General features: G+C 38.8%; 1 protein-coding gene and 1 non-coding gene across 3 annotated transcripts in view; one reads left to right on the forward strand and one right to left on the reverse strand.

Moving 5' to 3' along the window:
• Window positions 1-25,148, forward strand: part of HOATZ (HOATZ cilia and flagella associated protein) — a 41,959-nt gene extending 16,811 nt beyond the window's left edge. Inside the window, exons 5-7 of one of the 2 annotated variants that reach the window (XM_069555031.1) lie at window positions 19,910-19,969; window positions 20,970-21,022; window positions 24,953-25,148. In XM_069555031.1, the coding sequence (XP_069411132.1) occupies window positions 19,910-19,969; window positions 20,970-21,022; window positions 24,953-25,010 (171 nt within the window). In that variant the 3' untranslated portion in view covers window positions 25,011-25,148. Of the gene's footprint in view, window positions 1-19,909; window positions 19,982-20,969; window positions 21,023-24,952 lie in introns of both variants that reach the window. The other variant, XM_069555030.1, reaches the window with a different exon arrangement.
• TRNAE-CUC (transfer RNA glutamic acid (anticodon CUC)) lies at window positions 7,916-7,986 on the reverse strand. Its single transcript has one exon. It is a non-coding gene; the product is annotated as a tRNA-Glu (tRNA).
• Window positions 25,149-26,126: the final 978 nt, after the last annotated feature.

A 26,126-nucleotide genomic window follows, 5' to 3' on the forward strand; every position in this document is an offset into this window, starting at 1 on the left:
CCATCTTTGCATGAAATATTCCCTTGGTATCTCTAATTTTCTTGAAGAGATCTCCCATTCTGTTCTTTTCCTCTATTTTTTTGCATTGATCGCTGAAGAAGGCTTTCTTATCTCTTCTTGCTATTCTTTGGAACTCTGCATTCAGATGCTTATATCTTTCCTTTTCTCCTTTGCTTTTCGCTTCTCTTCTTTTCACAGCTATGTGTAAGGCCTCCCCAGACAGCCATTTTGCTTTTTTGCATTTCTTTTCCATGGGGATGATCTTGATCCCTGTCTCCTGTACAATGTCACGAACCACCAGTAGGGTTAATCAAATAGAATTTTTTTAAGAACTGGGTAATTCTGTGGATCAGGTCACTCAGAAAATAATCACAACATACCTGAAATCAAAACCATAGCCTACCTTTTCCCTGTGCCTCTGCCAAAGGTAAGATAAAAAGAGCTGTCAGTAAAATATGTTGGAGCCAGATAAGAAAGTTTAAAATTTTCTGTATCTATATTTACTTCCTCATTTTATCATTTTCTGTGCTAAGGTGTTTTAGTCCGGTGGTCACGCATACTCTCAGAGCCTGATACAGCCATTTGTCTATTTGGCGTCTGAGATTTTGCAGTTCTCCAAGCCACTGTGTTGGTGATACAGTCAATCCTTCTTATTCACAATTCCATAGCTGCAAATTCACTTACTATGCAACATTTTACTTGTAACCCCAAAATCAATACTGGCATCTTTGTGGTCATTGGAGGTAATTCACAGACCAGTGAAAATTTTGAGTTGCCCAACACACAACTGAGTGACTTCACTTTCACTTTTCACTTTCATGCATTGGAGCAGGAAATGGCAACCCACTCCAGTGTTCTTGCCTGGAGAATCCCAGGGATGGGGGAACCTGGTGGGCTGCCGTCTATGGGGTCGCACAGAGTCGGACACGACTGAAGCGACTTAGCAGCAGCAGCAGCAGCAACACACATGTTCCTAGCTGAGGCTAAACAAGACAATATTATGCCTTCTTGTTTCAACTCATACTGTAAACAGGTGTCCTTTTTGCAGTTTATTAAGTGCCATGTTTTTCGCTTTTTTAAATGATTTCACTGATTTAAATAGCCTCCAAATGCTGAAGGACTGTGTAGTGTTCCTAAGTGCAAGAAGGTTGTGACGTGCCTTACGGAAAAAATACATGCTTTAGATAAGCTTGACTCAGATATGAGTTACAAGTGCTATTGGCTATGAGTTCAATGTTGGTGAATCAACAAGCTATTTTAAATAAGGTGTCTGTAAAGAGAAACACATAAAACAAAGTTGTATATTGATGAAATGTGGTGAAACATTTCACATCGGTGAAATGTTGAGATCAAAGGCAGACAGGAACCTAGGAGACATGGTCACCTCTGTGCTGAGTTGACAGTTTCTTCTGCTTGGAAATTCCTTCCTCCGATTTCTCCCTTTAGCCAATGCCTGCTGCTGCCGCTAAGTTGCCTCAGTTGTGTCCAACTCCATGCGACCTCATAGACGGCAGCCCACCAGGCTCCCCCATCCCTGGGATTCTCCAGGCTTTAAGAACACTGGAGTGGGTTGCCATTTCCTTCTCCAATGCATGAAAGTGAAAAGTGAAAGTGAAGTCGCTCAGTCGTGGCCGACTCTTAGCGACCCCAAGGACTGCAGCCCACCAGGCTCCTCCGTCCATGGGATTTTCCAGGAGAGAGTACTAGAGTGGGGTGCCATTGCCTTCTCCGTTAGCCAATGCCTACTTGTATTTAAAAACACTTCAAAAATAATCACATGCAAGTCTTTCCTTACACTCACTATTCCCCAGGTTGATACAAATGCCCTTTCCTTTGTGCTTCCCTCATACCCTGTACATTCCCTGGTCATAGCTCCTGACACATAGTAGTATGGTATAGTTGAGCTGTTTCTCCTCCAGGCTCTAAATTCCTTAAGGAAAAAGTCATGACTTCCTTGACTTTATAATCACAGGAACTGACAAATATCAGATCATCTCCCAACCTACCAAATAAATGCTTATGAGTGAACAAATAGATTATTTAACTTGTCTGAACCAGACACCCGCATGATGGCCTAGTTCCTTGAGCTAGATAGCTTATGAGGTATTCATTTCATCAGAGGATGGCCCAAAATAGAATTGACCAAGACTCCGAGCCTCACAGGCTCAGAAATACTGAATAAACATGTAAGCAGTTGCAAAAAGGGATGTCCAAGCAACAGACAAGAGTGGAAATACAGTCTGTAAGCTGCAGAATAAAGTCACAGTCAATGAGCATTATCTGTTCTCTGAAGGAACTGGCACCAGGAAAAGGCAGTAGATAAAAATTTAAGGTCATGGTGCCAACAAGATGTAAGAGAAACCTTGATATGGGAATTAGAATGCAGCATCAAGACTAGAAAATAAATCAAGGCCACTGTCCCCAACTGTCTCAGACACTGGGCAAAGACACAAGACAAAAACTTGAACACATGGGACATGACAATATATACTAGAACTTTGATACAGAGATAGACTTGGCTATAAAAAAAAGAAAGCACATTCCTAGAAGCATGTATTTTTCACCCAAACTCCAATCACATTCCTAAACGTTTGTGTCATTCCCTTCTGCCATACCCAGATAGCTACTTTAGAGGCTTCACTGTATGAGACAAACAAATTCACCTAACTATAGTAACTCTTTCTTACAAAACCAAAAAATATTGTTCAAAAGTCAGTTTACCAACAATTGATTTTATTATTGAGATAAAAATCTGTTAAATACCTTTTTAAGAAAGAAAATGGCATCTTTTCATCGTAGCACTAATTCAGTAATTTATTTGAAAAAACTTACAATTTATCTAAGCTTGGAAACTTTTATTATAAAGGATAAATTTTTATAACAATGAATAAGTAAAAACAGAAAGAAAAAAGATAACATATAAAATACATTTAAAAGGTAATAGGAAACAGTAGGGAATTCCCTGGCAGTCCTGGTAGTTAGGACTTTACATTGTCATTGCTGTGGCCCAGGTGAAGAACTGAGATGCTGCAAGCCACATGGTACGGCCAAAAGAAAAAAAAAGAAAAAACACTGTTGGCTATAAATGTTCCAAACAGATATGATGTAGTTGTTGGTGTAGCTATAGACATTAGTCTTTATGTGTGAAGTTGAATTGGACATTATATGCATCTCGATTCATACATTAATACAGATGAGGGCCATACAGTGAAATGTGGGGTCATGGGGCCAAGCTGAAAGTTACAGAATGTTTGCCAAAAGCAGCTGAAAACTTTGTACCCTTATAAAAAGATGTAGGCAAGGTAAGGGTGAAAACTTAAGAGGCAGTGTACAGCTCAGGCATGAAAGGTCAGACAAACCCATCAACAAGAGGATGAGTTCCAGAGTCAAAAGGTAGGAGAATCCAATTTGGAAAAAAACTGTGCAAGATTCACTTGATAAATATTTGTTGAGAATCTCTGTTAGTCTGGCATTGTGCTAGATACAGGAGTACAATGATGAACAACAACAAAAAAACAAGCATTAAAGTTACAAACTCTACCCTCATCCGAAACTTATAATCTAATCAACGAGAGAAATACTTATGAAAGAATTACATGTGATGTTAGGAGAACATCTAATCAGGCAGTATTGATCCAATCAATGGAGTCAGGGAGAATTTCTGCAAAGATTCAGCTGAGATTTAAAGGAAGGCTTTAATTAGGCCAGAGATGGTGGAAGGAACATTAAGAGAACATTCTGGACAGCAGAAACAACTTAGTGCCTGTCTGAAGCTGAATGGCCAGTGTGGTGATGGAAAACTTAGGCCACAGTATTTAAACAATAAGAAGCCATTGTAGGGTTTTAATTTGGGGGAGGATAATAGATTTATTTTAAAAAATTTAGGAGAACAGGTTGAAAGTGGCCAGAAGTAAGGAAACCAGAGTGAAGGCCAGTGCAATCATTCAGTTGCGAGCTGATGATAGTTTGGATTAGGAAAAAGTAGATATACTTAGGAAGAAAAATAATTAGGACTTGAATTGTGTATTGAATATGGACAGTGAGGCATAGCAAGGTATAAAAGATAATATCATGGTATCCTGGCTTGCAGAACATGATAGATGGTACCATTCAATGAAACAAAGAACATTAAATAAGATCAAGTTGTTGGGGTTTTGCAAGGAGGGGGAAAGGGTTGTGGTTTAGTTGTTAAGTCATGTCTGACTCTCTGCGAGCCCATGGACTGCAGCACACCAGGCTTCCCTGTCCTTCACTATCTCCAGGAGTTTGCTCAAATTCTTGTTCATTGAGTCAGTGATGCTATGTAACCATCTCATCCTCTGCCACCCTCTTCTTTTGCTTTCAATCTTTCTCAGCAACAGGGTCTTTTCCAATGAGTTGGCAGTTTGCATCAGGTAGCCAAAGTATTGGAGCTTCAGCTTTAGCATCAATCCTTCCAATGAATATACAGGATTGATTTCCTGTAGGATTGACTTGTTTGATCTCCTTGCAGACCAAGGTACTCTCAAGAGTCTTCTCCAGCACCACAGTTTGAAATCATTACTTCTTTGGCACTCAGCTTCTTTATGGTCCAAATCACTCATCTATACATGACTACTGGAGAAACCATATCTTTGACTATACAGACCTTAGTTGGCAAAGTGATATCTCTGCCTTTTAATATGTTGTCTATATTTGTCATAGCTTTCCTTCCAGGGAGAAAATGACTTTTAATTTCATGTCTGTAGTCACTGTCCACAGTGATTTTGGAGCCCAAGATAATAAATTCTATCACTGTTTCCACTTTTCCCTCTTCTATTTACCATGAAGTGATAGGACCAGATGCCATGATCTTAGTTTTCAAATGTTGAGTTTTAAGCCAGTGTTTTCACTTTTCTCTTTCACTCTCATTAAGAGGTTCTTTAGTTCCTCTTCACTTTCTGCCGTTAGAGTGGTATCATCTGCATATCTGAGGTTGTTAATATTTCCCCTGGCAATCTTGATTCCAGCTTGTGATTCATCCAGCCCAGCATTTCTCATGATGTACTCTGCATAGAAGTTAAATAAGCAGGGTGACAAAATGCAGCCTTGATGTACTCCTCTCCTAATTTTTAACCAGTCCATTGTTCCATGCCTGGTTCTGACTGTTGCTTCTTGACCTGCATACACATTTCTCAAGAGACAGATAAGGTGGCTTGGTATTCCCATCACTTTAAGAATTTTCCACAGCTTGTGATCCACACACTCGAAGACTTTAGCATAGACAATGAAGCAGAAATAGATGTTTTTCTGGAATTCTCTTGCTTTTTCTATGCATCAACTAATGTTGGCGATTTGATCTCTAGTTACTCTGCCATTTCTAAACTAGCTTATACATCTGAAAGTTCTTGGTTCACTTACTACTGAAACTTAGTTTGAAGGATCTTGAGCATAACCTTGCTAGCATGTGAAATGAGAGCAATTGTATAGTAGTTGGAACATTCTTTGGCATTGCCTTTCTTTGGGATTGGAATGAAAACTTACCTTTTCCAGTCCTGTGGCCACTGCTGAGTTTTCCAAATTTGCTGGCATATTGAGTGCAGCTCTCTAACAGCATCATCTTTTAGGATTTGAAACAGTTCAGCTGGAATTTTGTTGCTTCCACTAGGTTTGTTTGTAGTAATGCTTCCTAAGGCCCATTTGACCTCATACTCCAGAACATCTGGCTCTAGGTCCATGACCATACCATCATCATTATCCAGGTCATTAAGGCCATTTTTGTATAGTTCTCCTCTGTGTCCTTGCCCCCTCTTCGTATCTCTTCTGTTTCTGTTAGGTTATTACCATTTCTGTCCCTTATCGTGCCCATCCTTACATGAAATATTCCCTTGATATCTCCAGTTTTCTTGAAGACATCGTTAGTCTTTCCCACTCCATTGTTTTCTTCTATCTCTTTGCACTGTTTATTTTAGAAGGCCTTCTTATCTCTCCTTGCCATTCTCTGGAACCCTGTATTCAGTTGGGTATATCTTTCCTTTTCTCCTTTGCCTTTCACTTCTCTTTTTTTCTCAGCTATTGTAAAGCCTCCTCAGGAAACTACTTTGCCTTCCTGCATTTCTCTTTCTTTGGGATGGGTTTGGTCACCACGTTATGTACAGTGTTATGAACTTCTGCCCATAGTTCTTCAGACACTCTGTCTACCAGATCTAATAATCCCTTGAATCTATTCATCACCTCCACTGTATAATCAAAAGGGATTTTATTTAGGTCATACCTGAGTGGCCTAGTGGTTTTCCCTGTTTTCTTCTATTTAAGTCTGAATTTTGCAAGAAGGAGCTCATGATCTGAGCCACAGACAGCTCCTGGTCTTGTTTTTGCTGACTGTACAGAGCTTCTCCATCTTCAGCTGCAAAGAATATAATCAATCTGATTCAGTATTGACCATCTGGTGATGTCCGTGTGTAAGTTGTCTTTTGTGTTGTTGGAAGAGGGTATTTGTTATAAGTGTGTTTTCTTGTCAAAATTCTAGTAGCCTTAGCTCTGCTTTATTTTGCACTCCGAAGACAAACTTGCCTGTTCCTCCAGGTATCTCTTAACTTCCTACTTTTGCATTCTAATCCCCAATGATGAAAAGGACGTCTCTTTTTGGTGTTAGTTCTAGAAGGTCTTATAGGTCTTCATAAAATCATTCAGCATCAGTGATTGGGGTATAGACTTGGATTGCAGTGATGTTGAATGGTTTGCCTTGGAAAAGAACTAAAATCATTTTGTCATTTTTGAGATTACATCGAAGTACTGCATTTCAGACTCTTCTGTTGACTATGAGAGCTGCTCTATTTCTTTTAAGGGATTCTTACCCACAGTAGTAGATATAATGGTCATCTGAATTAAATTCACCCATTCTCATTTGCATTTTAGTTCACTGGTTCCTAAAATGTTGATGTTCACACTTGCCATCTCCTCCTTGACCACATCCAGTTTACCTTGCTTCACAGACCTAACATTCCAGGTTCCTATGCAATATTGTTCTTTACAGCATTGGGCTTTACTTTCACCACCAGACACATCCACAACTGAGTGTCATTTCCTGTTTGGACTACTCTCTTCATTCTTTCTGGAGCTGTTACTAATTGCCCTCTGTTCTTCTCTAGTAGCACGTGGGACACCTTCTGACCTGGGGGCTCATCTTCTGGTGTCATATCTTTTTGCCTTTTCATACAGTTCATGGGGTTCTGGAGGCAAAAGTACTGGAGTAGTTTGCCATTCCCCCTTCCAGTGGACCACATTTTGTCAGAACTCACCACCATGACCTGCCAGTCTTGGGTGGCCCTTCACAGCATGGCTCATAGCTTCACTGAGTTACGAAAGTCCATTCAGTTTAGACTCATGGAGTTTGAGGTCCCTTTGAGATAAGCAGTGATAAGTCTATTTGAGTGTCAAATAGGCCTGTAAATATGTGAGCTACAGAAGTATGGGCCAGAGATGAGATAGAGTCATCTAGATGGGGAATCCCCCACCTGCTCCTTGTTACAACATAGTGGACAGGACAGTCATACCTGAATGATGAGGTCAATCCCATTCATCCATTCATCACATCTGTATAACCAGCAACATGATAAAAAACCTTGAAGACTCAGTAGTTATTTGTTTGCTAAGGACAAGTCTTGGTGATTATTGTGGACCAAGTCAGCAATAATATATAATTCAATTACATATAGAAATATCTTTAAAATTGTTGTTGTTTAGTTGTTAATTCGTGCTCTACTCTTTGCAACCCCAGTGACTGTAGCCCATCAGGTTCCTCTGTTCATGGGATTTCCCAGACAAGAGTATTGGAATGGGTTGCCATTTCCTCCTCTAGGGGATCCTCCCAACCCAGGGATAGAACCAGAGCCTCCTGCATTGGCAGGCGGATTCTTTACTGATGAGCAACCAGGGAAGCCCATAGAAGAGAGGTTTCCCTGACCAGGAATCCAACCTGGGCTGCAGTGGTGAGAGCACTGAGTCCTACCACTAGACCATCAAGGAATGTCAGGTTGTCTTTCATATATCTATACTTTATTGAATTTTAAGGGCTTCCCTGATAGCTCAATTGGTAAAGAATCTGCCTGCAATGCAGGAGACCCCCGTTCAATTCCTGGGTCAGGGATTTGCTGGAGGAGGGATAGGCTACCCACTCCAGTATTCTTGGGCTTCCCTTGTGGCTCAGCTGGTGAAGAATCCTCCTGCAATGTGAAGTTCAATCCCTAGGTTGGGAAGATTGCCTGGAGAAGGGAAAGCCTACCCATTCCAGTATTCTGGCCTAGAGAATTCCATGGACTATACAGTCCATGGGATCACAAGGAGTCAGACACGACTGACCCACTTTCACTTATTGAATTTAAAAGTGTAATATTCATTTTACGATCATATTTTCCTCAACATTAAGATTCAAGTCTCACTTATTGCTTTAGAAAAATAAGTGCCTTATAAAGCAATATTAAAGCAGTTTTTCACTTTGCTGTACACATGAAACTAACAACATTGTAAATCAACTATACTCCAATAAAAATCTTTTAAAATAGAAATAAAAAATAAAACAAACTCGGTAAAATTTTTTAAATAAATAAAGCAGTTTTTAAAATCATTTATGCTTATTTTTTCCTGCATTTGTTTCATGTGACACCTAAAACAAGAGCTATGCTCATCAGAAAATTACTAGTGGTTTTCCACTAAAATGTATAACAAAATTAAGAAAAAATATGTAACAGAACCAAGAAAATACACATTTTCCTTCTTTAAAACAGATAAATTCATATTTTACCAAAATCTACATTTAAGAAAAATTGTATTGACTTCCTTTTATGTAATGACTGATATGTTTTTCTCATTTTAGTAAGCCATTATTTTTCAAATGAAAATTATATATGCCAGAGCCGGGAATTGAGCCAGGATCAGGCAATTTCCAGGAGGTATGAAAAAGTGCTTAGATATGCATTTTTTTTCTACAAGTCAGCATTCTTCCTCCCTCCAATTAATAATGGTCTAGCACCTTCCATCCACTCCCATAGATGACTGCCTTTAGGTCTACTTTCTAAATATCAGATTAAAGCTGGAGAAAGCCTTTTCACTGATTATTCAGGCTATCTTTTAAAGTGCATGGTAAGCCATTTGAGGTCCAACATTTCTGTATCTTATTATAGTAGATGTAAATTTGCTGTATGAAATTTGTGGAATCTGCATAGCAGATTTCACTTAATAGACACAAGGGGTGGTAGTAAATTAATAGCTGAAGCATTTTGTTATCAAAATCAACAGGCCAAGAGGCACATACTGCCTTTTGGAATCAAGCCCAAGTGTGACACATAGTTTTACCTTAAACCAATAGTAATTTTAACCTTCCTTAATTGCATTTTGTAACAGAATAGAAATGGAACCTACTCAAGGTTAAGACTATGTAGACCAAGAACTGGGGGCTTCCCTGGTGGCTCAGAGGTTAAAGCGTCTGCCCGCAATGTGGGAAACCCAGGTTCAATCCCTGGGTCAGGAAGATCCCCTGGAGAAGGAAATGGCAACCCATTCCAGTATTCTTGCCTGGAGAATCCCATGGACGGAGGAGCCTGGTAGGCTACAGTCCATGAGGTAGCAAAGAGTCGGACACGACTAAGCGACTTCAATTTCACTTTCAGACTAAGAACTAAGATTCCCTAGTGATCCCTTTGGACATTTAACTTGAAATTCTTGGCATAGAAAAAAAAATTAAATTCTAGAGCTGCAAGAAAAAAATTTGATAATGTTCTCTAATCTCTGTAAAGCCACAGAACCTTGGTTCTGCTTAGATAGTATCCTAAAATTGGAAGGTAATTCTCATTGTATACTTAACTTATATCAAAAGTCCTATCGTAAATTTTTGCATGTGTGCACAGCCACTTAGTCAGGTCTCACTCTTTGTGACCCCATGGATATAGCCCACCAGGCTCATGTCCATGGGATTATCCTAGCAAGAATACAGGAGTGGGTTGCCATTTTCTCCTCCAGGGGATCTTACTGATCCTGGGATCAAACCTGAGTCTCCTGCTTGACAGGTGGATTCTTTACCACTGAGCCAGCTGGCAAGCCCTATCATAACTATTTAATGTACATTAAATAAAATGTTAGAAAATTCATCAGTTTATAAGTACCCATACAGTTGAACTATTCTTTCCCTTGGACCACTTTTTGCAAAGTGCTACATGATCCTATGCTGCTGCTGCTGATGCTAAGCCGTGTCCAACTCTGTGCGACCCCATAGACGGCAGCCCACCAGGCTCCTTTGTCCCTGGGATTCTCCAGGCAAGAACACTGGAGCGGGTTGCCATTTCCTTCTCCAATGCATGAAAGTGAAAAGTGAAAGTGAAGTCGCTCAGTCGTGGCCGACTCTTAGCGACCCCATGGACTGCAGCCCACCAGGCTCCTCCGTCCATGGGATTTTCCAGGCAAGAGTACTGGAGCGGGGTGCCATTGCCTTCTCCATAAAATAAGTAGATTAGCTTTTTATTGGAATATAATTGTTTTACAATGTTGTGTTAACTTCTGCTGTATAATGAAGTGAACCAGCCATATTCATACATAAATCCCCTCCTCTTGAGCCTCCCTTCCGCCCCTCCCATCCCACCTCTCGAGGTCATCAGAGAGCGCTGAGCTGAGCTCCCCGTGCTAGCTTCCCACTAGCTACCTGTTTTCCGCATGACAGTGTGTAGATGTCAATGCCAATCTCCCAATTAGAGTCACTCCCTCCTTCCCCCCCCCGTGTCGACGTGTCCATTCTCTGTATCTGCATCTCTATTTCTGCCTCGAAAGTAGGTTCATCGGTACCATTTTTCTAAACTCCACATATATGCATTAATATACAATATTTTTCTCTTTCTGACTTACTTCACTCTGTATGACAGACTCTAGATCCATCCACATCTCTCCAAATGATCCTATTTCACTCCTTTTAGCGGCTGAGTAACATTCCATTGTATATTTGGACCACATCTTCTTTATTCATTCACCTGTCATTGGACATTTAGATTGTTTCTATGTCCTGGTTATTGTAAACAGTGCTGCAATGAACATTGGGGTACATGTGTCCTTTTGAGTTATGGTTTTCTCAGAGTATATGCCCAGTAGTGGGATTGCTGGGTCATATGGTAGTTCAGTGTTTAGTTTTTTGAAAAATCCCACCATTGTTGGGATTGTATGTAGCAAACGGTATGGAGTAAGACACTTTGATCAAGCAGACCTCACTCTGGATTAGCTCCCCTGCTGTGTATTCTCATAGCACACACTTTCCACTGGAATGTAAATTGTTCTGTGAGAGCAGACTGTATCTGTCTCCTTCACCATGGTTAATCCTAATCAATTCTTCATTTTCATAATCAAGATTGATTAAAGAAACCCTTCTGTTACTGCATGTGTGTGTGTGTGTTTAAATGTACCACAGTCTCTAGTGTGTGTTTAAGTATTAATAGTTCAGCAAAAGAAGCCTGGAGGCAAACAACTGAGAATGAGTTTGAATCCTTTGCTCTGACAGTTACTAGTTACCTAATTAATTAATTACCTAATTAATTAGTTAAGTGACCCTGAGAAAAGTTGTTAATTTTTATGTTGATTGAGTTCCTTCTATCTGTTAAAAGATAGTAATACCATCTACTTCAGGATTTTAGATGAATTACGTAAAGCCTGACATCCAGTAGGTGCCCAATGAAAGTTTGTTTTTATCTTTTCTGCTTCCCCTCTTTGTTAAACCCATAATTGAAAGATAAAATTTTAGGAGGTATAAAATAAGTTTTAGTATTAAGTAAAATGATTTCACCAAAGTGGTAAATCTCAGAAGATGATGAGTAGATTATGAAAGGCATGGTCACCCAGGTATCCATGTCCTAATTAAAAGACACAGTCAAGATTGACTTGCTCATACTGTTCAAGAGAGCCTTATGTATTTCTCTTTATCCTGTCTTTATTTATAATCTGCAAAAGTGCAAATTACCACCAAAGATATATTTTGAAATTTCAACTATGGAGCAAACTGTGTGGGCAAAGTTAAACATCACAGATAAATAAAATATAATTAAATTTATCTTAATGCCCCTCTCTACAAATACAGATTAAGAGGTAAATGTCATGATAATTCTGAAGGTCTGGATCAGTGGTTCTCAATTAGAACCCTGCCAAAAGTCAAGTAAGAAAAGAATATTACTATATTCCAACTATATACACCATTTTCAACAGTTCTTAGAAACCTAGAAAGAGACTCTAATGTAGAAGAAAAAGCCAAGGCTATTAGAAATGGTGGGCAGTACAGCAAGCAGACCCAACTCAATCCGAGGCAAACCCAAACTATCAGCTAAATATTAAACAAAATAATTACTGGAAATGATAAATATGACCTTAATATGCATATGTACTATAGGTTTCGGAGAAGGCAATGGGACCCCACTACAGTACTCTTGCCTGGGAAATCCCATGGACGGAAGAGCCTGATAGGCTGCAGTCCATGGGGGTCGCTAAGAGTCGGACACGACTGAACGACTTCACTTTCACTTTTCACTTTCATGCACTGGAGAAGGAAATGGCAACCCACTCCAGTGCTCTTGCCTGGAGAATCCCAGGGACAAAGGAGCCTGGTGGGCTGCCTTCTATGGGGTCGCACAGAGTCGGACACGACTGACGCGACTTAGTAGCAGCAGCAGCACTATAGGTTTAATTGGGTTGTTTTGTTTTGTTTTTGAGTAAATAAGGTTTTTTTCCCTTGAAATAATTTGGTAATTTTTATTTTTTTTGGAAAGCATGCATTTCATCTACATTTTCAAATTTATTGATATAAGGATTCACAGTGGGTTTAATCATCTTTGTAATCTCTACTGTAGCTCTAGTTATTACTCCCTTTCATTTCTAATCATTCACATCCTTTTTTGTTAGTAATTATATCAAAGGATTATCTGTTTTAATAGTCTTTTCTAAAAATAACATTTGGTTTTATTCTCCTCTGTAAAGTATTTTTGTTTCCTATGTTATCAGTTCTTGATTTTCATTATTTCTCCCTTCAGTTTTGAGTTAGTTCTTATTTTCATTCTAACTTCCTTCCCTTCTCACTTTGTTTCTTAATTTTCCACCTTATCTCTTTTCTAATACAAGTATTTACAGTTGTAAATATTCCTCAAAGTACTATTTTAGCTGCAAGCCACCAGCTATATAGGGTTTTCATTATTACTCCATTCTGAGTATTTTTAAATTTTTATTTTGATTTATAATTTGTCTCATGAATTATTTAGAAGTATGCCTTTTAATTTCCAAATCTATGAAGTCTTATCTGATTTTTATTTCTAACTTAGTAATTTTGAGGTCTGAAACATAGTTCCTGTCTTCTGCTAAGTAAATTTAAACAGAGCTATCTTTATGTCAAGGTCCTCAGCATGACGCCATTCAACTATCCTACCCTATGTACCTCTATTCCCCAAAACACACATCTTGACCCTGTCAGGCCAGGGTTACTAAGCAACTTTATGCTCATTACAGCCTCCATGTCTTCATTTATTTTTAATTGGGTGAACTGATATCCTCTTTTCATCAGTGAGAATCATGATCATTAAGCTGCTTCCTTAGTTGCCTTTCTCCCTTTGATGTATTATTTTTAAATCCTTAGATTGTTTATTTTGGAACTTCCTTGAAAGTGAAAGTGAAAGTGAAGTCGCTCAGTCGTGTCCGACTCTTTGCCACCCTGTGGACTGTAGCCCACCAGGCTCCTCCATCCATGGGATTCTCCAGGCAAGAATACTGGAGTGGGTTGCCATTTCCTTCTCCAGGGGATCTTCCCCACCCAGGGATCGAACCCAGGTCTCCCGCATTGCAGGCAGATGCTCCCTTAGGGTTCTTCTAAAATTTTTACATGTTTTAAATTTTTAAAGTTATGTTAAGATTTTAGATTCAGCAATGGATTTATGTAAATATAATTTTCCTCTATGTGCTTTTTTTCACATACTTTGATGTTTGTGTCATATTGCTTTGATAGCCAATGGAAAGAATAAGTGTTTTTTTTAATCTGTATTTGAGTGACTATATTTCCCCCACTGCTTCCTAAGCCTATTTTCTTCATGTTTTTTCCTTTTCCAATTATCTGCTCCTTTCACCAGAGAATAATAATATTTTTGAGAACTAACTACATAGCGCATACACTCTACGTTCTTTACTCACATTCTTATTTAATCATCAGAAAAGCTCTGTCTGAGAAGCATTATAATTACCCCTATTGCAGATGAGGAAGCTTAAGCAGCAACCTGTAAGTGACTTTTTCAAGGTCACACAGTTAAAATATAGTAAAGACAGTTTGAACCTGGACCCATCTGACGATGTAGCCAAAGTGCTTAAGTACTACCCCACACTGATTTCAAGAGTTTCTGGATTCTCTAAGCATTGGGATGGTTGCCAGGTAACTAAGCAAAGAGCATATTGAATTGGAACCAGTTCAGTACTCTTCTAAGATATTCTTAAGATTAAATTCAGTAATTAGGCTCTTATACAATACCAAGAGAAAATTTCTTTTGGTAATGTAGATAGGTAATCAGTGAACTAAGCACTACCATATGCTATCTTTGATGAATGTTTCAGTCAAAATGTTTAAGCATAGTACAAGGAAGAAATGCATTCTTCATATGAGAACAAGTTCTTGAGAAGAAAAGATTTTTCTTTTAGAGTTTAGTGCTTATTAAGATCTTTATAACTGAAATCTAACTAAGAAGAAAGTTTATAATATACTGGAGACTTTGTAACAGAAGGATTTCTACTGCATAAAAGACAAATAATGCTTTAGCTGTCCCTTTTTGTTTCTCCCTTCTTCCTTCCAACACTGTTCACTAACTCACCTGAGGTTGAATCATCAGGAATCTTTCATGCCTGTACACAGAAGGCGGTACACCCCTTCCCCTCTTTTTCCCACTTTTCACATTTTAAAAGCATTGAAAAATGGTTTTCTATACTAATAATAGCTGCCATTAATAAATATCCACTATATGCCATGCATTGTTAAACAATGTTTGTATTATCTCCATTTTCACACCTTTCCTTACAGATAGGAAATCAATACCCAGAGAAATGGTTCTTTGATTTACCCAAGGTCACAAACATCTAACCAAATGGGATAGTGATTATAGTTAGAAGGATGATTAGTTAAGATATTATTTGCCATTAATCACACAGAATCGGGATTCACACCCAAATATGTTTGGCTACTAATATATGTTGCCACCCAAACTATTTGGCTGTGAAAAGCCAAAAATAGGAACTCAGCAACTTAATTCTTAAAGTGACACTAAAATTCATTAACCTTCTATGAGATATTAAATTTATATATTGTCAAATCCTAATTTCCTAAAATTTACTTTTTATTCTGTAATTTATTTTCTCAGGAGTAGTATATAAATATAAGTAATGTAACTAAACTTTAGATTATAAGAAAACATTATGAATATAAGATATAAAGTCCTGGGGATGTAATATACAACATTATGGCTGTAGTTAAAAAAAATACTGTATTGATACATTTGAAAGTTGCTAAGTGAGTCAATCTAAAAGTTTTCATCAAAAGAAAAAAAATTTGTAATTATATAAGGTGATGGATAGTAACTAAACTCATGTGGTAATCATATCACAATATATATGTCAAGTAATTCTGCTTTTCACCTTGAACTTATACAGAGTTGTATGTCAGTTATATTGCAACAAACCTGAAAAAAAGAAAAAATATTGCAAATATAAATTCTGACCCCCTTATGCTATCATTTTAAGAATTAATAAATTAAATGATTTAAATGCCTTATAAAATTCCATTTATAAACACAACAAAAGCACTATGGTTAGAAATGAAAATTCTTTTGTTATGAAATTAACAAGTAAATTCTTTATTCCAACTAATAAGGTAAACTGTAAGAATTTTCTCTTACCACTGAATTTATTTTGTTATCCTGGCTGAGAGTTCTTAGAGTAGTTGGAAATGTTTCTGTTCTGATGACACAGTTGCCTACAATAGTTTTGTTATTTATTCCCAGGAAACATATCCAGGAAGCAAAAATCAAATCATATTTGAAAACTTTGTTTCTGGCGCATATTATATTATAAAACTGATTAGATAGTAAAATCTATTATAATAAAAAAGGACATGAAATCAAAATTTAAATGAATGAATTTTACCTATTATTTAGAATCTTATAACTAAATATTTGACCATTTAGAAGCATTATGACAATATATTAATATCTCATCTGTGACTAACCAATATTTTCTATTACACAGAAAATAATCATATTAGTTTTATTTATAGGGGATTTTAAGAACTAAACTTCTTACTGTTTAATTTCAATCTCTAAGTTTTTTTTTGCTTAGACTAGTAATTGTGTATTAGACAATGTAATGGTTTCATTCATTCATATTTCATGACTCAATCAATTCAGCAGAAATTCATTGAGTATCATTGACAAGGCACTGCTAAGCTTGAAGGAAGGATAAAAGGATGAATAAGACTTTGAAAGAGACATGGCAGCAGCTATGAGATAAAGCAAGCAAAGTAAGATCAATACTGTAATAAAAGTATAAAGTGCTATGTAATCACAGTATGGGAGCATTTAATTCCCACTGATTACATGTGTAATGGGAAAGTTAGAAAAGAAAGTTAATATTGAATGTGCTCAGTCATTCAGTCATGTCCAACTCTTTTCGGCCCCCTGGAATGTAGCCTGCCAGGCTCCTCTGTCCATGGAATTTTTCAGGCAAGAATATTGGAGTGGGGTGTCATTTCCTACTCCAGGGGATCTTCCTGACCCAGGGATAGAACCCACATCTCTCACTTTCCCTGCACTGGCCAGTGGATTCTTTATCACTGCTGCTGCTGCTGCTAAGTCGCTTCAGTCGTGTCCGACTCTGTGCGACCTCATAGACTAGTGCCACCTAATACCTACATTAAAGTATCCCAGGTCTTTTTCTATAAATGCTATTTTATTCAATCCTTAGCAAATTGACAGATACTTTTAAATTATCTTAGTTTGTCAGAAACAGACTCACAGACTTAGAAAATAAAACTTATGGCTACCAAAGGGGAAAGGTAGAGGGGGATAAGTTGGGAGTTTGGGAATGACATGCACACTTAAAATAGTTAACTAGCAAGGGCTTCCCAGGTGGCGCAGTGGTAAAGAACACAGGAGATGCGGGTTCAATCCTTGAATAGGGATGACCCCCCGGAGGAAATGGCAACCCACTCCAGTATTCTTGCCTGGGAAATCCCATGGACAGAGGAGCCTGGTGGGCTGCAGTCCATAGGGTTGCAAAGAGTGGGACACAACTGAGCGACTAAGCATGCTAAGCATGCGAGCAAGGGAATAGATAATAACACAAGGATAATACATACTAGCACAGTGCTCAATATTCTGTAGTAACCTAAATGGGAAAAGATTATGAAAAAGAATAGATACATGTATATGTATAGCTGAAAAAATTAGCTTAGTTTTTGAAGGACTCTGAATTTATTTCTTTTATTATCTGTCATATATGATGCCTTTTCTTCTTTCAATATCTGTGATGTATGATGCCTTAAATTCAAGTGAAAAATAGAAATCTTGTCCCAAAATAAATAAAACTAAAATTTTGTAGGTTCTTGGAAAGCAAGATTAATACGACTTGAATGGAATGAAGCAGAGCCAAAATAGCAGTGTGCCCCACTGATTACTCAGGCCCAGCACCCCTCCTCCCTCCCATGTCTGGGTGGGGTGTGCCTAAACTTTGCAGCTTCTCTTGCATCTGGACTGAAGAAGCATCTTGAGGAATTACTTAGCAATACACAGCTTCTAGGGCTTTGCACACCTGTCTCCTCTGCCTAGAAGCTTTCTTCCCCATCCTGTCTGTGATATTATCTGTTGACTATGCTTTCATGTCTAATCTTGGACATCACCTCCTCTGAGTCTCAGCCATAGATACACACCCTTGTCTGAATTAAGAATCCCTCTTCTCTATTTGCATCCTGTTCTAACCTCATTGTAGTCCTTTTCTCTACAAGTCTGCCACCACCTGGCAGGCAGGAACGGTATTTTATTTTGCCCAGCCCCTACTACTACTCCTAAATCGCTTCAGTCGTGTCCGACTCTGTGCAATCCCATAGATGGCTAGCACAGTAATATTATATCATAGGTACTTATTATAGACTGAAGTGTTGTTCAGTTGCTAAATGTGTCCAATTCTTTGTGACCAATTGTTAACAACGGATTGAAGTGTGACCCACTGAAACAAGAGATGTGTGGAAGTCCTAATCCCCAGTACCATCGAAATGTGACCTTATTTGGAAGTAGAATCAAGAAGAAAAAGCAATGTAACAATGTAAGCAGAGATTGGAGTTACACAGCTGCAAGCCAAGGAATGCTACAGATTTCTAGCAAATGATCAGAAGCTAGGAAGAGGCAAAGAAGGATTCCCCTACAGGTTTCAGAGGGAGCATGGCCCTGCTACAGTTTTATTTTGGACTTCTAACCTTCAGAACTGTGTGACAATAACTATCTGTTGTTTTAAGCCACCTGATTTTTGATACTTTGTTATTGAGTCCTAAGAAAGTAGTGCAACACCTTTGAATGGATGACCTAGAACTTTTACCTGGCTGTGACGAGTCTGTCCATTCTCAGTTTTATTTTCCTTCTAGCTTTGATCTAAACTTCTCTCACTGTACTTGGCCATTTGAAGCTATGAGTTTCATTTGTCAGATTCTCAGTTCTCTTCTCTTGTTCTCAAGTATTCCAGATGCGATTTTCTGTCTGGCCATCTCCAACACTGAACAGATGTGGATACTATGGGGGAAAAAATGTGTAACTATATTTGCCTCTTTGAATACAGTCTGAAAAAAGTGAAGTGAAAGTGCTTGTTGTTCAGTAGTGTCTTTGTGACCCTAGGGACTATAGCCCATCAGACTCTTCTGTCCATGGGATTTCCTAGGCAAGAATACTAGAATGGGTTGCCATTTCCTTCTCCAGGGCATCTTCTGAACCCAGGGATCAAACCTGGGTCTCCTGCATGGCAGGTGGATTCTTTACCACCTGAGCCACCAGGGAAGCACTGTATACATCCTATATCTTGGTAAATCTCTGTGCCTGCACTATTTTTTTTTTTTTTTTTTACTTTTAAGAAAACTTACCTGAGCATATGCACGTCTCAGTATCTAAGACAGAGGAATGATGCGGTGTGAGGCTCTGTTCTGTATACAAGCTACTCAAGAAAGCCTTCATGCCATCGCAACACGAGCTGGCATGCTGTTTGAGCTGGCTGATGTGTCTTGCTACCTTTTAACGGCAATTTAGTGGAACGACCGATACCTTGGGTTTTGTTGTCAAGTAGAGTGGGTATCAAATCCAATCCTGCCACTTTAAAGCTTGCTGCTGCTACTGCTGCTCAGTCGCTTCAGTCGTGTCCGACTCTGTGCAACCCCATAGACGGTAGCCCACCAGGCTCCCACGTCCCTGGGATTCTCCAGGCAAGAACACTGGAGTGGGGTGCCATTGCCTTCTCCGCTTTAAAGCTTAGGTAAATTATTTAACCTCAGTACTCTTCACATTCCTCATATGTAAAATGGATGACAGCGGTGTCAAACTTCTGACTTATTATAAGAAAATAATGATATAATACACATATCAAGCTTTTAGCATGGTTCATGTAATAAAATCAGTGAAAGCTATTGTTGTATGGGCAAGAAAAATTCCCTCCGTTTACGATCAAAATCAAATTTATTTTGTGAAGCAGCACCTCTGGAATAAAACTGAATTGTATTAATGAAAAGTATAAATCTATCATGGAAAACAACTGTTTATTTCTGCCCCAAAATACAAGAAGGAAAATGGAAAAAAATCCATCCCTCCCCCCATGGACACAAAGCTTTATTATTAAGTCAAAAGACTCACCCACTTCTTTTTCTCTCTTTAAACAGGCTAAAAAGAGAGATGAAATTATCCAACTCTTAAGAAAACAAAGAGAAGAAAGGATCTTGGTGAGACTGATAGTGAGGCATTTAGATAAATCTTTGGTGGGTGGCAAATTCTGAGAGGTTTTAAAGCTTTATCCTTTAAATCTTGATGCCCATGGTCCAGAGCCTTCTATATGCTGGAGGTGGGGCAGGGCATAGATATCAGATAATTTGAGAATCCTTGATAAACCAAAGATATCTCCAGAGTGTGCAACTCTGCTGGCACAGAAATGGTGCTATTGTCACTGGGCTTATTGTCACCGGGTTTATTGTCACCTGTTATAAAGCTGTCAGATATTAACATGGGCTACTTCATTGCTAGTATGTACAAACAAGTTCCATTCTGAGAGCACGTTTGTAAGTCCAACAAAGTTAGCCTAGGTACCCAATTAACACAATCAGCTATATAGTACAGTACTGTAATGGGTTTATAAGACTTTTCACACAAATAATACATTAAAAAAAAAAACAAAAATTAAGCATTTTTAATCTTACAGTACAGTTACCTTGAAAAACACAGTAGTATCGTACAACAGCTGGCCTACAGGGGCTGGAGTTACTGACTGGAGGAGGCAGAGGAGGTGGGAGATGGTAGAGCTGAAGGATCGTCAGCAACGGGAGATGGAGGGCGAGCTGCAGTTTCATTCACACCTTTTGATTGAACATGCAAACATACATTTGTATCTTTGAAAGTTTGAAACTTGAAGGTTCACATGTAGGGGATTTACTGTATTTGTTTTATAATGATTGATCTTGCTTAGATCATACAAAAGAAAATGCTAAATAAACAATATAAACAAACAATAAAAGCAATAGCATCCCATAGTCTTATGGATGTACAAACACACTGTCCTGAATGAACCCCAAATGCCTTAATCTGGACCATTTCTAACACCATAGTCTCCAGGTTTAAGAAGATAGTGATTATAAACTCTGTGATAATTTTACTTCAGATTTTTCCTAAGTAAATTTCAGTCATTGCAAGAAGTAAAAATTTTCCTTTTTGATATTTGTTTTGTTTTAGAAAGAACTGATTTCCCTTCCGCATAAACCAAAAGGCAAAGTACACAAAGCAAAGTAAGTTTACCTCTGTCAAAAATAGTCTGACCCTTCTGTTGCTGTTGTTCAGTTGCTAAGTTGTGTCCGACTCTTTGTGATCCTATGAATTGCAGCACACCAGGCTTCTCCGAGTTTGCTTCCCTGAGTTTGCTCAAAGTTATGTCCATTGAGTCAGTGATACCATCCAACCATCACATCCTCTGTCGCCCCCTTCTCCCCTCTCCCTCAATTTTTCCCACCATCAGGGTCTTTTCCAATAAGTCAGTTCTTTGCATCAGGTAGCCAAACTATTGGAGCTTCAGTTTCAGCATCAGTCTTTCTAATAAATATTCAGGGTTGGTTTCTTTTAGTATTGACTGGTTTGATCTCCTTGCTGTTCAAGGGACTGTCAAGAGCCTTCTCCAACACCACAGCTGGAAAGCATCAGTTCTTCAGCACTCAGTCTTCTTTATGGTCCAATTCTCACATCCATACGTGACTGCTGGATAACCATAGATTTTACTATACGGATCTTTGTTGGCAAAGTATTGTCTCTGCTCTTTTAAACACTGTCTAGCTTTGACATAGCTTTTCTTCCAAGGAGCAAGCGTCTTTTAATTTTGTGGCTGCAGTCACTGTCCACATTGATTTTGGAGCCCAAGAAAATGAAATCTGACACTGTTTCCACATTTTCCCCATCTATTTGCCATGAAGTAATAGGACTGGATACCATGACCTTAGTTTTTTGAATGTTGAGTTTTAAGCCAGCTTTTTCACTCTCCTCTTTCACCTTTGTCAAAAGGCTCTTTAGTTCCTCTTCATTTTCTGCCATGAAGTGGTATCATCTGCATATCTGAGGTTGTTGATATTTCTCCCAACAATATTGATTTCAGCTTGTAATTCATCTAATCCGGCATTTTGCATGGTGTACTCTGCTTAGAAATTAAATAAGCAGGGTTACAGTATACAGCCTTGATGTACTCCTGTCCCAGTCTTGCACCAGTCCATTGTTCCATGTCTGGTTCTAACTGTTGCTTCTTGTCCTGCATACAGGTTTCTTGGGAGGCAGGTAAGGTGGTCTGGTATTCCCATCTCTTTAAGAATATTCCAGTTTGTTGTCATCCTCACAGTCAAAGGCTTTAGCATTGTCAATGAAGCAGAAGTAGAATTTTTTTTAATTCCCTTGCTTTTTCTATGATCCAGCATTTGTTAGTAATTTGATCTCTGGTTCCTCTGCCTTTTCTAAATCCAGCTTGTACGTCTGGAAGTTCCTGGTTCACAAACTGCTAAAGCCTAGCTTGAAGGACTTTGAGCAAAATCTTCCTGGCATGTGAAATGAGTGCAATTGAATAGTAATTTGAACATTCTTTGGCATTGCTCTTCCTTGGGATTGGAATGAAAACTGACCTTTTCCAGTCCTGTGGCCACTGCTGAGTTTTCCAAATTTGCTGGCATAACGAGAGCAGCATTTTAACAGCATCATCTTTTAAGATTTGAAACAGCTCAACTGAAATTCCATCACCTTTCTGGTTTCCCTGTGAAGAAGTGCTTCTTTTTTCCTTACTCAATTTTCTTCCTAACTTCAAATATTCTTTTTAAAAACCCACCCACTGCTTTAGGGATTTCTTGCTTTGAGAAAACTTTCTTCTCATCTACATAGAAGTGTGTGTCCGCTTATCTGTCTGTGCAATATAAAACACCAGTTGATGCAAACAGGGAATAGACCAACCTGAGCCTCTGTACACACTCCATTCCCCTCCCTTCTCACCCCAGGGAATTGTATCCACCTGCCCTCACACCCTCTTAGCTCCCCTCTCTCCCACCAACACTGAGCCCTCTCATTTTTGGCAAAACAGCATGTCCTCTAGATTTTCAACTCTGATACAACCAAAGGCATACCTAAAATTGCTAAATCTTAATCCATGTAGCAAGGGCTAGCCTCACAGTTCAGGGTTAATCGCCTTATTCCCAGAATACTGCTACAGCAGCACCAGGCACAGGGTCCAGAAGAGTTTAAAGGAAACTGGCTATCACCTGTTAATGACTAAAGAATCCCTAATTAAAAATGTCCCCATCTTTGTATTATGACTGAAACCCAATGTGTCTAACTCAGCATTAGCTTGACAGATATTTATTTGCATACTACATTCATGGATTAACAAGAAGTAATAGAATTTTTATTCTTATTGGTACTGAGGCCAACTTCCATTAATGTTATCAGATGTTATTAATGGAAACATGAATATGTCTACCCTGATTTTTTTTTAAGTTCTGGAAAAAAAATTGGAAAAGTCACTTAATGACCTAATATTTTCTATACAATGTTTAGCAACTTAATTTCTTGTTTTTCAGACGATTTGATTTAATTTATAAGGGTAGAGCAAAATTAGTTCAGTGAAAATTTCATTTACTTGATTCAAAAAATAAAGATTGCTACTTGAATTGTATCCGCAGATCTGGCTGGGTACTCCAGAGGAAGTAAAAGAGTTAGTTGCTCAGTTGTGTCTGACTCTTTGCCACCCTGTGGACTATAGCCCGCCAGGCTCCTCTGTCCATGGGATTCTCCAGGCAAGAATACTGGAGTAGGTAACCATTCCCTTCTCCAGGGGACCTTTCCAACCCAGGGATGGAACTCAGGTCTCCTGCGTTGCAGGCAGATTCTTTACCGTCTGAGCCACCAGGCAAGCCCTGGGTACCTTAGATTTCTGTGCACATTTTTATTGGGATGAGCAGAACAGTCCTGTTACTACACATGTGGATTCACTTAAGAGTAAAACATTATTCCACAACTTGGACAGATAATTCCCTCAATGATATAAGTGCTAACCTAATTCCTTCTGTATACCTGCTTGGCCTTTCTCCTCTGTCTTAAAGCCTTGAGTTTCATTCTGTTTCACTGCGACATCTTCCTCTAAGCTTCTTACACAGAAGAATCTGTGTCTGCACTGTTCTCTTGGCAATTAGTCATGCACTACTTTGTGCCCATATTTTATAATTATTCAACTCTTCTCTGCTATGTTGTTATTTAACTTTTCACCTATTTTTACTTGTCTGTGACTGTATTGTATGCTCCAAAAGAAACTGGGTCTAGCACAAAATGCCTAACACACTGCCTCCCTGTAGGAATTCAGAAAATATTTGTAAAAAACTAAAAAAAAAAAAATTTGGGGCCACACCATGTGGCTTTTGGGATCTTAATTCCCCAACCAGGGATTGAACCTGGACCCAGGCAGTGAAAAATGCCAAGTCCTAACCACTGGACCACCAGGGAATTCCATATAACAAAAAGTTTTAACTAAAAAAATGTCCTGGTGTCCAGCATTAGCTAATTTAGAAAGTAGTATTTCTATACTGTACATTAGTTTGTGAACAATTTTAAATTGTGAAATATCTTAAGATTTTATTGTAATTTATTTTAAAGTTTAATTTTATTTTAATTTTACCCCCTTTCCTCTCCCTCCATCCTTTCTTGTCTACCCAAAACTTCCCTACATAAACAGGTCTGATTTTACCATCACTCCTTCACCAGATCTTAGAATACTCCAGGTCCCATTTTGTCAGAAAGAAAGAACTAAAAAAGTGTGACCACAGTAAGGTTTTAGTGGCATTATGTTTTTTATCCACCCAGGAATATTTGCATTTTAAAAGAGGGCTGACTAGAAGGAATCCTGGGTAACCCAAAGAAATCAGTCACCAGTGATGAAATCTCAGAAGTTTGACTCTTAGGTGAACACATTATATTTACCTTTAGGAGGTCCACTCCCAAACCTTCCAAGTCACTTCACAGTGGAATGACTGTTCCTCCCACACAGAAATTTATACTTGGTTGCAAAATCTAACCCATAGTTAGAATCCAACATAGTAAATTTGTATTGGAGAAACTTTCAAAAGTTGTTTTCATGCCACATTGTGTTCACAACTACAGAGTTCTGTACAGAGTTCTGAACTGATCCATGTTACTGCCAACAGGAAAGTGACTTCAAAGTCGGATAAAGAAGACCAGGAAGAAGTCAAAGCCTTGGACTAATCTGATTGACACCTGGGAGAGGATGGCTCACTTAGATCTTCACTTTTGAAACAACTGGCTCTTACATCAGGATCACTGGAATCAATTAAATTAGACCAAGAAATAAAAGTTAACTACGCAGCGCTTCTAGGAGTGCCAGCTATTGAGTGCTTGTGTCTGTTCTACTGATTGAAAACCACTGCATTTGATGCCACACAGTTATCATCTCTCTCATTTTATATATTCTCAGGCTCCAACTTACCTTGCTTTCATTTGAAGGGTATTTCCAGAACTGCTATATTTGATCTATATTATGAATATCAGATAAACCAAAAACAGGGACTTTATGTGCCTCAACTTGTAGACCTCCATATAAACAAGGGCTTCCCAGCTGGTGCTAGTGGTAAAGAATCCACCCGCCAATGCAGCAGACATGGGTTCTATCTCTGGGTCAGGACAATCTCCTGGAGGGAAATGGCAACCTGCTCCAGTATTCTTGCCTGGAAAATCCCATGGGCTGGCAGGCTACAGTCCATGAGGTTGCACAGAGTCAGACACGACTGAGCGACAGCACAAAAGCACTACATATTCAACAAAAGTAAAAACAATAAGGAAATAGAGATGAGAGATCAGTCCTGAAAACGTTAAAGTCTTCTTGCTATATATATTTTTAAAAAATCCATTATCCAAAATTTGGTTTATTCAGCTTCTGGGACATGTCTGAAGTCAGCAGTGAATTGCTTCCAGTTTTGTGAATAGCTGGCTCAACATCCCCATGTCTTATACACATGTCCGTAATCCCACTGCTAACCTACCTCACTTACAAAGGTGGGATACACTGGAAAAGAGAAGGTTAAGACTTTGTCCCTTGTGTATTGCCCAACTGGCAGGTCTACTCAGGACTGTACATGAGATTCCAGAGCTTGCAGCTCTATTTAGAAGCACCATGCACTTTGCTCCTAAGCCTCCACCTGCAACTCCTGAACATAAACTTCGCACAGTGCGGCTTCCATCCACAGTGCCAGCAGCAAAGTGGGTGACCCACTGGTCAGAACTTAATCATTAAGGGCACACCAAACTGCAAGGGAGGCTAGGAAACAGTCTTTAATGGGGATGGATGAGGGGATATCCGCCTAG

This window comes from Ovis canadensis, chromosome 15 (genome assembly GCF_042477335.2).
Source record: "Ovis canadensis isolate MfBH-ARS-UI-01 breed Bighorn chromosome 15, ARS-UI_OviCan_v2, whole genome shotgun sequence".
NCBI lineage: Eukaryota > Metazoa > Chordata > Mammalia > Artiodactyla > Bovidae > Ovis > Ovis canadensis.